General features: G+C 45.4%; 1 protein-coding gene and 1 pseudogene across 1 annotated transcript in view; one reads left to right on the top strand and one right to left on the bottom strand.

Annotated features, from left to right (window-relative positions):
• The window catches only part of msra (methionine sulfoxide reductase A), an 83754-nt gene extending 83557 nt beyond the window's left edge, over window positions 1–197 (top strand). The window contains exon 6 of the mRNA XM_042096213.1: window positions 1–197. This exon is cut by the window's left edge and continues 105 nt beyond it. Within this exon, the coding sequence (XP_041952147.1) occupies window positions 1–60 (60 nt within the window). The 3' untranslated portion in view covers window positions 61–197.
• A 10669-nt stretch (window positions 198–10866) lies between these two features.
• On the bottom strand, window positions 10867–12996 carry LOC121712135 (annotated as a pseudogene).
• Between the last annotated feature and the right edge of the window lie 1399 nt (window positions 12997–14395).

Genomic DNA, 14395 nt, shown 5'->3' on the forward strand with positions numbered 1-14395 from the left:
GACGGCTACTGCGGACTGGCCGGCACTGGGGTGACCTGCCCAATAGGAGTGCGCTCTTAGATTGGGTTCCACTGGCTAGTTTTTAGAGAGAGTTGCCTTAATGATGCACATGAAAGCATTTCAGTGAATATGAGTATTGTGCATTTCTGCTATGATGAGTATTGTAATAATAAAGGATACTTGTTAATACGCTTTTATTTAGTTTCATGCATGAATTTTATGTTATGTGATATTTGATTGGTTGTGTGTGTGTGTGTGTGTGTGTGTGTGTGTGTGTGTGTGTGTGTGTGTGTACCTCTGGTGTTCATGTGACTATGCTCACTCTGTGGTGCTCTGCAGTTACAGCCTGGGGGTCTGTCCTAGTTACCCTCTGACTCATTATCAATCATTGTGTGTCTGTGTGTATGTGTGCGTTTGTCTGTTTGTGTGTGTCTGTGTGTGTGTGAATGTGGGGTGATTGTGCATGAGCGTGTGTCTCTGTCTGTCTTTGAGTCACAGAATGGATATGTTTGTCTGTAGGAGCATAATGTGTGAGCGGCGCACACGTGTGTGTGTGTGTGTGTGTGTGTGTGTGTGTGTGTGTGTGTGTGTGTACGTGTACGTGTACATAACAGAGAAGAGCATGTGTATATTATATACGTGTGTGTGTGTGTGTGTGTGTGTGTGTGTGTGTGTGCATATGTGTGGATCGCATAGGCAAACATTCCCAGCAGGAGGTCAGCCTCAGTGCCAGGCCCTGTGCTGTTTGCCATCAGCCTCAGAGACACACAAGGGCTACGGGGCATATGGGCAGTGTACACTAACTGAACACACACACACACACACACACACACACACACACAGAGGAACTGATAGGTGCACACGACTTCATGAGCACACACCAAAAACACATACTACACACAAATGTGCTCAAATAACTCTAGTAGTCTCATCCAGTCCTTTGCGACTTTGCGCGCACATGAGACGAGATTGCATCATAGCAACAAAGATGCTCTAGAGCCAGAGATCCCTCTGCTGCTCTTTTGGGGGTTACTGGGGTCACTCTGTACATGTTTCTCCTCTCCACACACACACACACACACACACACACACACACACACACACACATAATGGAGGCACAAGCAATCATTACTGCCAGTGTGTCACAATGGCTGACACATTCAAACTGTGTCTCTCTTGTGTGCTTGTGGAGGCTATGGCTTCTTGTATGTCTTTGTCCTTCTCTTCCTCCCTCTCTCTCTCTCGCTCTTTCTCTCTCTCCCCTCCTCTCTCTATCACTCTTTCTCTCTGTCATTCTTTCTCTCTTTCTCTTGCTCTTTCTCTCTCTCCATCTCCACCTGTCTGGACTGGCAGAACACATATCTGTTCCTCCCCCATCTGTCCTCCACCCACTGTGTGAGGCCACCTCTTCTCTCATCCAGGCAGCCGATACACTCACACACACACTCACACACACACACACACACACACACACACACACACACACACACACACACTCTCGCTCTCTCTCTCGCTCGCTCTCTTCTCCCCTCACCATCTCCCAACAGGCACCCGACACAACTGAACGCTTCCTCTCTCCCTCCCTCTCTTCCTCCCTCTCTCTCTCCCTCTCTCACTCCATCTCTCCTTCTCGACTCTCAACAGCAGCGATGCACACTTCATCTCATCGAGAGGAAAAACGCTTGTGTGTGAACGCTCATGAAAAACACGGTTGTGTGTGTGTGTGTGTGTGTGTGTGTGTGTGTGTGTGTGTGTGTGTGTGTGTGTGTGTGTGTGTGTGTGTACGTGCATGAAAAAGGCTTGTGCGTGCAAATCCCGATTCAGTGAAAGACACAGACTCATGAACACACACGTACGCCTATGCCTTCCAAACTGATTGCGTTCCAAGGGCAGGATGGGGCAGGGGTAAGATGGGGGAGCGCACACACACCCACACACACATGCACAGACACATACACCTACACACACACCGCCACACACCTAAATACCAACACCTACTCTGCTTACAGCTGTGGGATCACATTAACCAGCACACACTCTACGCCCACACAGGTACAGATCACCTACACGTGCACCCACACAGTAGAGCAAACCCTTCCTATACTGCACTGTGTCCATTACCGTCCACCTGAGAAAAGAAAAAAAAAAAACCCAGCGGCCTCTCTAATAGATGCCCACTCTGTGGAGTGAGTTAACGGAGGCCAGTTTGCCCAACTCTACCCGTGCAAAGAGGGAATTATGCAATATCCTCATATCATAGCACTAAATGCACAGGCCTACTGTTAGCACGGACAGAGCCACTCCACTGGAGTGCCCTGCTGAATAACAATGCCCAGGCTATTTGCCTCTGTAGGTTTCTGGCAGTACTCTTAGCTTTTCAAAACCCATCCACGGAGTCCTTTTGGAGGGCGCTTCACTCATAATGGCATGCTTGCATGTCCCAGTTAAAACGGAAGGGGCACTGGTTGTCATTATTAAAACAATGCTCCTTGGAAACAGTGCCGCAAATGCAGCCAATGTTTGAGTCCATTCCGATTCGCCAACAAAGTTCAAGTGTTGATCGGGAGTGTTGGGGTATGTAAGATAACGTGCTTTGTGTGTATGTGTGTGTGTATTGACAGGGGCTCAGATCAATCTGTCTATTTCATTGTGCCTTCAAGGCGTGCGGAGAGAAAAGCAATCCTGTGCTGTGTGCACTCGAGAAACTCAGAGAGTTACTGCTGACAGTTCTGCTTAATGGAGAGCTGCTTTCTCATGATGAAATCGACGCGCAATCATCATCTAAGTGCTGCTGGTGTTGGCATTCGTAATGAACACACAAGCCCACCCTCATGGTCAGCAGGAGAGAGTGCCCTCATCCACCCCTCCTCAAGCAGAGCCGCCCGGCTGCATACCAAGAGTGTTAGCTTCACAACTCTGCGTCTTCGGCCGCCGAAACAGTTTCACCCTCAGCAGTCGAAATATCAAACAACATACTCAACTGGGGCGTATTACTGAGAAATCTTACACAGGTTCCATCTCGTTTATGCCTCTGAAACACTGATACAGAAACTATACCTTAATCTATGTCAGCCAATCAAAGTGTACAAGAGATACAAAGTATTTACAATGCACAGGTGTATATCCTTGTGAGTGATATATCCCACGTAACCATTTAAAAGCGTTCAAACAAGTGTGTGTTTGTTGAAAAGCCCCACCCTCCACCATGCTTCTTCAATCTCATTTTAAAGCCAAAGCTAGAGAAATTATGTAACCCAGCAACAAACTCATCCACAAGTACTGCTGCACAGTAATTACACACACACATACTCTTTGTTTTGTGAGGTCCTGCAGTAGCCCATAACTTATACACACTACAGGAGACTAATATTCCCCAGACTGTTATGTGGTGATGGTATTAGTGTCTTGTTCAGGGGACCCCTAGATGTGGTGTTTTGCTGCCGTTCTTCGTGTGTATGTGTGTGTGCATATGTGCGTGTGCCTGTGTGGGTTTTGGGCGGGGCCCTCTCTGATGCTACAGGCATCTGTCGGCCGGGCTAGCCAACGCTAATCCTTGGAGCAGGTGGCTCCCGCCCCACGCGCCCTGGCCCTGGCCAATGGGAGTGCTCCTCACCGGGGCGGGTCCTGGCGCACAGGAAGCGGGGGCCTCGGAGGCCGGCGGGAGCAGCCGGGCCGACACACGGGGACCACCGCCGGACCAGGAGGCAGTCGCTGACGCACAAGCTGCTCGCCGGATGGCCACCAGTGACCGGGGGCACCCGCACCGGCATCGTGCTTCTCACACACACACACACACACACACACACGCACAACCTCATACTTGCTTTTTAAAAATAGTCATTCAGCCCCAGACATTATTTCATAAGACATGTACAGCCGTCTTACCCCTTCCTTACAGAGGTGCACACCTTGCTAGAAATAGTGTCTCCTAGGCACTAGATGTTTTGTTTTATCCTCTAAAACAGTGGGGTCCGCAACACATAGCCAATGGGTCCGCAAAATAATTTGCTTTAAATGATGAAGTCATATCTACAGATGATGACCCTTTTCACCCATAAAACAAGTAAATTGTGTCTATTTGCTCCCACCCACATTAACATTTATCTGGAATCGTTTAACAAAGAACCATTCCTACGGCTGCTTAGATAGTTTATTTGACAACTAGCTCGCTGATTAATGTGGAGAAACAATTGAGTCAGACCCTGTTGTCAAGTGATGCAAAATCTAAAGTTGACAAAAGACAGATCAAGTTACTCACTTGCCAGGAAACACAGGATTGTGGACCTGGCCACAACTTCAGAAATGATATATGCTTAATTTTTACGATTATGAGGGGGTCCTCGAAAAATTCTCCCCCCCACAGGGGGTCCTTGGAACCAAACAAAAATTCAGAACCCCTGCTCTAAAACACATGCGCGCGCACAAACACACACACACAAACACACACACATATATTGTCATAATTTAATTACTAGTAATTGTTGATTTAATACAACCAGAAGTGTTGTTAAGAAGAGCACAAAGGGACGCATGCATACTCTAAAAATGTTTCATTTTGTTTTCCTACAGAGTACAGAAGAACATGACTGCCATCCGATGGTAATTCTGGGTAATGCGTTATGAAGATGAACAAGTGTATCTATGAGGTCCATGACCCTGAAAGAAATAAATATACACAAAGAAATGCAGTGATGTAAAAGAAAACTCTGGCATAACAGTGACTGGCTAACAAATAAAAGGATTGTAATGGTCAAATAAGAATTTAAAGGTATTCTAAGCAATGTTACTGTACAGTACACGGTTTCTAAGCCAAAACATTTTGTCACATACAGCAAACATCACCTCACCAAAAATGTGGTCTTTGTGGACAGCCCAGGCTCCAAAAATGGCAACAAAAATAACTTAGTCCAGTCTGGACCATAAAAACATAAACTGTTCCAGCCAATCTCTGACAAGATGCGCCGTTTAGGAGAGTTTCAATTGCACGGGAGGGAGGGGGAGGGCGTAGCGAGCTAGCTCTCTGTTTTGTTTGAACGTCAACAGAAGTGACGTTACCCAACATTGCTTAGAGCACCTTTAAATAAGCGCTGGTTATATGTTCTCAGGGCTGTATTCAAAATACATGGAAACACATTGGCCCTGGACCCTGCAGGACACAGGAGTTTTAAAAACCTATTATTGAATCAGATGCTCCACCAGCCCACAGATGCTGCAGTCCGCTGGGATTTGTCCCTGTGTACCAATGACCAGTCCACTGCTGTGTGTTTAAATTATTTGTTTCTCTACATCCACCAGGGGGCGGTTGAAGACTGGTTTCTGATTGAGTCTTTCAGTTGCATCCAAAATGAATCACTATTAAAAACCTCAGCACACATAAAGAGAACATAGTAGTCAGTTAGATGCCGTTTCATTACCAAAGCTTAGTGGACATCCTCTTGCTTAAATGACTGGGTACTACTAACTGACCTTACTATAGGCATTCCATCTAATGGTTATGATTATAGTATACCTTAATGTTTATAGGTACAGGTATAAACATTAAATCACAACCGTTTCGCCATCATTAACTGTTTTTGACTGAATGCCTATGGAATTCTGCACTTGACATATTCCTCAACCTTTACATGGTCTTACAGCAGCAACAGAGACTCTTTTGTCTCCAGTGAAATACTGTTCTTTCATTTCTTGTAAAATACTGTTCTTTTCAAGTGCATCAATTTCTGAATGTCTCTGTTTCACTCCCTGAGCCATTCCTATCCATTTGTTTTCCCCCCTCTCTCTCATCTTTCTCCCCCTTCATCTCTCTCTCTCTCTCCCTCTCTCCATCACCCTGTCTTTTCTGGTCCTCTTATCGGCTGGTGATTGCCGTTATTATTCCTCTCTCGTCTGGTGAGGCGGTTTCTAAGGTGATGCTGCTGACGCAACCGCCATCAATCAGCAGGCCTCTCCAGCCCAGTCCAGTCCCACTGTGTATTATTAATGACGAGGTACAACAAGGCATCGACTCTGGGCTACATCTACAAGCCAACGCTGTGTTTACATCTATCTGGACGGCTCGCTGCGATCACGCTGAAAGACAGCCACGGTGAGGGGAGGCCGGGGTCAAAGCATTTTTCTCTCGTTTGAGAGAGAGAGAGAGAGAGAGAGAGAGAGAGAGAGAGAGATGGCCAAAGGGATGTGTGTATTTGCAGTGATGCGCACGAGTGAATTTTTATACATCATTTTATACAAGGAGTGGCCACTGTTTGTACAACTACTAGGTATTGCATGCATGCATCCAAAAGTCCAAACATCAGAACAACACTTGTACATTAATCTAGCATCTTATTTAGGTTTAGTTTTTCAAAAGATATTGTGACAAGGAGGCCCAGTTGTCAGATGATTTTATATGTACTTGCATTGCTGGCAAGGTTTAAATTGTCTAGTCATGGCATTTAGATGTTTCGTTTGGTCCTTGATTCAAATACGTTGTTTTGGACAAAAGCATCTGCTAATACATTTAAATATAAATATAAACACAAACAAACACGACTTCCTGCAATATTGCTAATTTGTAAATGTTGATTTTTTAAATCACATTTTTACTTACTTTATTTGACAACCTCTTTTACTTTTTTAATCATTTATAATTTTTACTTACCTAATCATAACACAAACAACAAAAGTGCAAGTGCATATTAGCAATATTTATCTACATCTACAGGTTGTGTTTCCAACACTGATCTCTATGAGTGCTGGGCGTAATGCTTACAGGATGGCTAATGTTTGGCTACCAAGAGAGAGCAACCACATTACCACATGGGAATACGACTCAGCTAAAATAGGGATTAATCAGTTTGCCTCATATCTCACACAAAAGAGAAACAAATCAGTTGACTCTCAGCTCACATTTCTTAAAACTATTTGCTAAATGTTATTCATTGTAGAGTGAATTAACAGTAAGTTTGCTCCATGGTTTCTTATTCTTTCTTCCTCTCTTAAAGGCACCCTTAACACTGCAAAAAATAAAAAATAAAAAAAATAAAAACACTCACTGAAGAACAGGAGGCCAGTGAAGTGAACCCTTCTTTTTCGGGGAGCTTTTTTTTGGTAGTTTGCAAACGGAGTGCATTGCCACCACCATCTGCTGGATTGAGGTGTAATGGCAAGTGTACTCCGTAGCCTTATTATACTGAAGAGGTTCATTAGGCTTACTGTTTTACTAATTCTTACTGTTTCTCTGTACAAGCCAATAAGGTAAAATTGTGTACCTGACAAGTTTCGGCTACCTTGCCTCTGTAGCCTTCATCAGAGGTGTCATGTGATGTTGGTGTGACGTCTGAGCTGTGTTATATGGAGCTCCGGGGGGGGGGGGGGGGGGGGGTGTCCTCTGCTGTCTGGTGGTTTTTCATACAGCCGGGGGCGGCCCTGCAGGACTGTGTCCCAGGTGTGGGATAGCTGGTAGGCTCCTTCATCCCGGTTCACAGTCTTTGGGGCCCGCTTCCTGATTTCAACCGCCTCTTTGATCCATCGATGGAATTTGTTGCTTTCCGTTCTGATGACCTTGGCTGCGTCCCAGTTCATAAGATGGTTTTCCCTCTTACAGTGGTCTGAAATGGCAGATTTCAGATTTTCTTGTGTTGCTTTCATTCTTGTTGCACGGGTGAGCGTTCCAGATGTTTCCTTTTCACATTCTTTCTGGTGAGCCGGCCTGTCTCTCCTATATACGTTTTATTGCATGTTAGGCAAGGGATCTTGTATATCACCTCACACTTTTTCTCAGGGGGAATCTGATCCTTAGGGTGTACTAGGATTTGGCGAAGCTTGATGTGTGGCTTCACTGGTGTGATGATGTGGTGTTTCCTCATCGCTCGCTGTACGCGTTCTGTGACTCCCCTGACGTATGGGAGGGTGACCATGCCTAGGTTCTCAGGCCTAGAACCTTTTTTCTTTTTCTCCTCCTTTATTATTTTATTTTATTTATATTATTTCTCTGGACCTCTCTCTTGCCTTTGTTTATGGCCCAGTTTGGGTAGTTGCAAGCTTTGAGTGCCTGTTTTATGTGGTTATCCTCCTCCTCTCTGTCATGGTTGTCAGTGATGACCTTGGTACGGTCATATAGGGTGCAGACCACTGATAGCTTGTGTGCTGTGGGGTGCTCTGATGCCCATAGTAGATACTGGTCTGGGTGTGTGGGTTTTCTGTATATTTTTATCTTGACGCTACCATCCTCAATGTGATGTATTTTCATGTCCATGTCATGTTCTTCCTCCTCATGAGTGAATTTTATGTTTCCAGTTTTGTCTATGGTGTTTAGATGGTCTGTGAGTCTTCGTGTGTGGCCGGTCTTGATCTTCTCCAAGATGTCGTCCACATAGCGTCTCCAGAGGGTCAACCTACATTCTTTGGGAGCGGTGGCGATGGCTTTGGCTTCCAGGTCCTCCATGAAGAATCCACTCATCATGGCTGAGAGGGGGTCCCCCATGGCAAAACCCCCTTTTGTCTGTATATGGTCCCTCTGAAAAAGAAGTATGTGGACTTTGCTACAAACGTTAGCAACTGGACTAGGTCTTCAACTTTTAAGTTTGTTCGTTGGCAGAGTGTTGAGTCTGCTTGTAGACGGTTCTGCACTATATTTATTGTGACGTCCACTGGAGTTTTTGTGAACAGAGAGACTACATCGTGGGATATGAGTATCTCGTCTGCCTCTACTTTCACTGTGCTTAGTTCCTGTGCCAGTTGCTTTGAATTTTTACAGTGTTGCTTTGTTCGGCCCAGGAGAGGTTTTATAATCTCAACTAGGGCTTTCGAAAGGTTGTATGTATGGAGCACCCCAGGGGACACGGCCATCCCACCACATCAGGTGGGATGGAAAACTCCATATAACACAGCTCAGACGACGTCACACCAACATCACGTGACACCTCTGATGAAGGCTACAGATGCAAGGTAGCCGAAACTTGTCAGGTACACAATTTTACCTTATTGGCTTGTACAGAGAAACAGTAAGAATTAGACTCCGTAGCCGCCGGGTGAATAAGGCGAATGGTGTATAGAGCAAAACGTCTGCATTTCCGATTTCTTCGTCCCCGCAAGAGTTTAAAGAAGCCCTAAGCAGGTCCGGTTATTCCTTCGCCGTTTATGGGTTTTTGCCCGATTTGGGCTCGCATTTTTCACGACATAGCTCCCCCTGCAGCTTCGGTAGCAAGTGACTGCTATGCTAAACTCCCACTAGCTAGCGAGCTAGCCATCAAGAAACCAAGCTAAACACATACAGTTGGAAGCAACTGGAATCCATGCATTTCCATTATATTTGGAATCTGATCCCTTATCATACCTATTCGTACTCGTTGCTCGACTTATGACTAAATTCAAGATGGCGGCGAACGGTAAACTTCATGAAGGTACTGTCTGTATAAATCGTCTTGTAAATAAACTACCAGTGCTTTTTCAAAGTTCTCAATATCTCGTTTTAAATGTCAAGGCCCTCGGAAGTCTACCCGAGGCACCCCCATTGAAAAACTTTAGGTAGCGTCGGCTGACTACCGCCAGATTTCTGAGTGCAGGGGACAAGCCGAGATGAGCTATACAGTACGTTCACACTCTAACATTTTAACACACTTTAGGTCAATATCACACCGGAATTCTCCTTTAATTATGCAGGTTGAGAGTCGTTCTGATGGTTCTACAACACTTTCTGGGTTGTTTGGTGTGTGCTTCGTCTGCCCCTATCGCTTCTCTGCGTAAAAAACGCATACGCAAGTTTCTGAACCCGGACCGGGTAAATCCAGATGTGGCGCAGCAGAAGTATCCAATCGCGCCTCGAAAATGTAGTCAGATTGTAGTTTCTAAGAAGACTGCAAAACGGACGCCGACTTGGCTTTGTTGCTGTTGAAATTGTAAGTAGCCTACCCTTGGGTGAACTTCCGTTTTAGTAATGTGGTTTGATAGTCTCTTGAACAATGTGTTTGCTCGACCGTTTTATTGTGAGCCCTGTATGTGTTTAGCTTCTTGATGGCTAGCTCGCTAGCTAGTGGGGGTTTAGCGTAGCAGTCACTTGCTACCGAAGCTGCAGGGGGAGCCATGTTGTGAAAAATGCGAGCCCAAATCCAGCAAAAACCCAGAAACAGCGAAGGAATAACCAGACCTGCATACTGTAGTGTAGGGCTTCTTTAAATGGTCAGTAGTGGGAACTACTGTTGCCTTTCTGATTTCCTTTTAAAAGTTTCTTATAAGGAGATAATTGATATCAACAATGACAAGCCAGCTGGAACCTGCCGCTCTCGCACTCTCGTGAGTGCAGACGCATTCCCAATTAAATGGATCGCATAACGTTAGGTCTGCTGCAAAGGAGATATCTAAGAGTAGGCCCATCATCTCTGTTTAACATGTTTTGACATTGACGTTGTAAACGTTCTCTAAGGAGAGTGAACAGCAGTTGTAGTAAAGCTAACCAAATGTCATCTCTAACGCAGGAAAAAAAAAAAAATAAAAAAAAATAGTGAGCAGCCTGATAACCAAATGAAATGGTCGGTGGGCCAGATGAAAGTGCTTGGCGGGCTGGATCCAGCCCACGGGCCGCAGTTTGCCCACCCCTGCTCTACCCACACACGCCCCTACAGCTCTGGAAAAAAATTAGAGACGACTGCACATTTTTCTGATGTCATCCTACGGTTGCCGACATTCGAATAAGTTGACGGTCATATTCAAATTTACAGTAGACTCTTAATTCTGAAGATGACAGTCAACACATTTGAATGTCACTCAGCAACCATACAGTGCGATAAAAATCAGAAAAATTTGCAATGGTCTCTTTCTCAAGAGCTGTATATGTAGCCCTCAGAGTTTTTACTTCAAGGGGATAAAGATTCTCAGACAACCTACATATCTTATGGCCAGATTTTTAATTAAACAGAAACATACAAATACACTTTAGTACTCTTCCTCCTCTTCACCATCCTCTGCTGAGTCTGCCCCAACTTCCTCATAGTCCTTCTCCAGTGCAGCCATGTCTTCTCTAGCCTCACTGAACTCCCCCCCTCTTCCATGCCCTCACCCACATACCAGTGCACAAAGGCCCTCTTGGCGTACATCAGGTCAAACTTATGGTCCAGGCGAGCCCAGGACTCGGCGATGGCAGTCGTGTTGCTCAGCATACACACGGCCCTCTGCACCTTGGCCAAGTCACCTCCTGGCACCACCGTTGGCGGCTGGTAGTTGATGCCCACCTTGAAGCCGGTGGGGCACCAGTCAACAAACTGAATGGATCGGCAGGTCTTGATGGCAGCAATGGTGACGTTGACGTCTTTGGGTACTACATCCCCACGGTACAGCACGCAGCAAGCCATGTACTTACCACGCCTTGGGTCACACTTCACCATCTGATTAGCTGGCTCAAAACAAGCATTTGTGATCTCGGGCACAGAGTTGCTCATGGTAAGCCCTCTCTGCAGAGATTATTGGCGAGTAGGTGACTAGGGGGAAGTGAATGCGGGGGTAGGGAACAAGGTTAGTCTGGAACTCCGTGAGATCCACATTCAGAGCCCCATCAAAGCGTAGAGATGCAGTGATAGACGAGACGATCTGGGCAATGAGGCGATTCAGATTGGTGTAGGAGGGACGCTCAATGTCAAGGTTGCGCTTGCAAATATCAAAAATGGCCTTGTTGTCCACCATGAAGGCACAGTCAGAGTGCTCTAGAGTGGTGTGGGTCGTGAGGATGGAGTTGTAGGGCTCCACTACAGCAGTGGACACCTGGGGAGCAGGGTAGACTGAGAACTCCAGCTTGGACTTCTTGCCGTAGTCCACAGACAGACGCTCCATCAGCAGGGAGGTGAAGCCAGGGCCAGTGCCTCCTCCAAAGCTGTGGAAGATGAGGAATCCCTGAAGACCCGAGCACTGGCCTGACTGAAAGACAGAAACCACTTCAATAGTCACATCATGCAACATTATTGGTTGCTATAAACTCAATAACCTCCAAAAGGTTACACAAACAAAAGGGCAGCTGCTGGTTTTCCATGAGAGGACATTGACACACTTCTACCCTACACAGACGTCAAATCCTCAGAACTTCATCCCCTTCACTACAGCCAAACTCGAGAGTGTGCAACCACAAGCAGGCCTACATACAATACACTGAATTGGTCACACAATCACCAAGAAACATACCAATATTTAAGATCCTATAGGTAAAACACTTCCCAATCTTTGAAAAGTTGAGTAAGAAACTGTTAACCTGGTCACCTACCATTTTACAAATACTGTCCAGGACCGGATCCACAATTTCCTTTCCAATGGTGTAGTGACCACGAGCGTAGTTGTTGGCTGCATCCTCTTTACCAGTAATCAACTGCTCCGGATGGTACAGCTGACGATAGGACCCATTACGGATCTCATCTGTCAGGAAACATCAAGTCAGCCCTTCACAAACTTTTTACGCTGACCCAAAGGCCAAAATCAAAATGATCATTTGATATAGGGACTGATGTTTACTCACCTATAACAGATGGTTCCAAATCAAGAAATATTGACCTAGGAACATACTTCCCAGCACCAGTCTCACTGAAAAAGGTGCCAAATGAGGAGTCCAGTAGAGTTTTGGCATCACCCATACAACCAGTACAATTCCCAACACGAGTTTCCAATCTGCACACCAGCTTGGCCAACATGGATAGAAATGCATTCCCTCTGTAAAATGATCAGAAAAAATAAATAAAACCAGTCATCAGAAAAGCCTTACCAATCATCCAAGTCAAGCAGTAAGCCAAGTTAAGTAAAATAGAGGCACTTACCATTCTTGAAATAAAGACTGCAAAACTGCAAAGTCCCCTAAACACCCTTTTACCAAATAATCAATAAACTCTTGAGTTAGGCTTCTTTGATTAAGAAAAGTTCCACAAAGTACCTGATGAAACATTCAAATACTAAAAAGAACAGCAGTTAAATCTAATATCTCTGACAACTTACCTTCTCCCTGAAACACTATGAACTCCCACCTCGGAGTCTGTGTGATATAGTGATGGCAGGCGTGGCTTCCAATTAGCACCTCTTGTCCAATGTCTGATAAGCCCATTTCACAGTGTCCAGGTGACCACCTCACTGATGTTAATGATACCTAAAGCCCTCCTTACACTGACAGACTTTGGAAAGATTTGGAAAAGATTTTTGAAAGACTACAGTCTCAGACCCTCTCACATCTAAAGACAAGTAGTAGAGTTTTAAGTCACAGACTATGATTTTGCAATGACTAGGGATCTTGCAGAGTCACTATTTACAAGACTGCAACTAGATACCTTTAAATTATTACCCGTCGTGCAATAGATAAACCGGAGCTGAAATGATGGCCTACTAAACTCAAAGTTGGATTTTCGTGTTTCTGCAGCATTGTTTCATGCGTGACATCCCTAACTGATATAGAGTTGTTCGGTCACGTGGAAGAGCCGACTAAATATGTATAAGAAATGACAAATATTCTAAGAATAACAAATAATCATATAGGCTACAGCTGTCGCCTACTTTGCCCCTTCCTGTTTGGTGTTGGAGAGGTGTCACTATTGGGTTTCATAGTTAGGTGTCACTATTGGGTTTCATAGCGCCGCGATTCCAGTACAACTCCCATGATTTCTGTCCGACTTTGGAAATGTAGTCGTCAACTGTGAAAACAGACCAAAATCGTATAATGTAAGGCCGCCATTAATTGAAATTAAAAACGTCTTGTTCTTCCTGTGGACTGAGCTGTTCGAGAGGAAGTTAATTTACACAATAGCGACATCTTGTGAAATTGAATAATTATTTTACCTTTCCAAGACTCACACAGTTAGTGAGATTAGGCTGCCATGCACACAGGATACAGGTGTTTTGGTGCGTTCAGGTCACCTGGAAATATTAGGGAATGCCACTGCACTGCAAATGTGCTTTGCCTTCAGGATGTGAAAATAATGAACGCCACAACCAGGGGTTCCTGCAGGAATGAATGCTATGGTATGCACACCCACCTTGAGGGCAGCCGTGGCCCACTGGTTAGCACTCTGGACTTGTAACCGGAGGGTTGCCGGCTCGAGCCCCGACCAGTGGGCCGCGGTTGAAGTGCCCTTGAGCAAGGCACCTAACCCCTCACTGCTCCCCGAGCGCCGCCGTTGAAGCAGGCAGCTCACTGCGCCGGGATTAGTGTGTGCCTCACTGTGTGTTCGCTGTGTGCAGTGTGTTTCACTAATTCACTGATTGGGTTAAATGCAGAGACCAAATTTCCCTCACGGGATCAAAAAAGTATATATACTTATACTTGTTTGTTGGTTTTGTGAGTCCGTAGGGGTGGGTTCCAGTTTATGAGTGTGTGAAGTGAATGTGTCTTCCAGTTTATGAGTGTAGGAGAGTGTGTCTGTGGCTCAACATCACCATCTGACCAACAAGCAGACTT

This window comes from Alosa sapidissima, chromosome 6, assembly GCF_018492685.1.
Source record: "Alosa sapidissima isolate fAloSap1 chromosome 6, fAloSap1.pri, whole genome shotgun sequence".
Lineage (NCBI taxonomy): Eukaryota > Metazoa > Chordata > Actinopteri > Clupeiformes > Clupeidae > Alosa > Alosa sapidissima.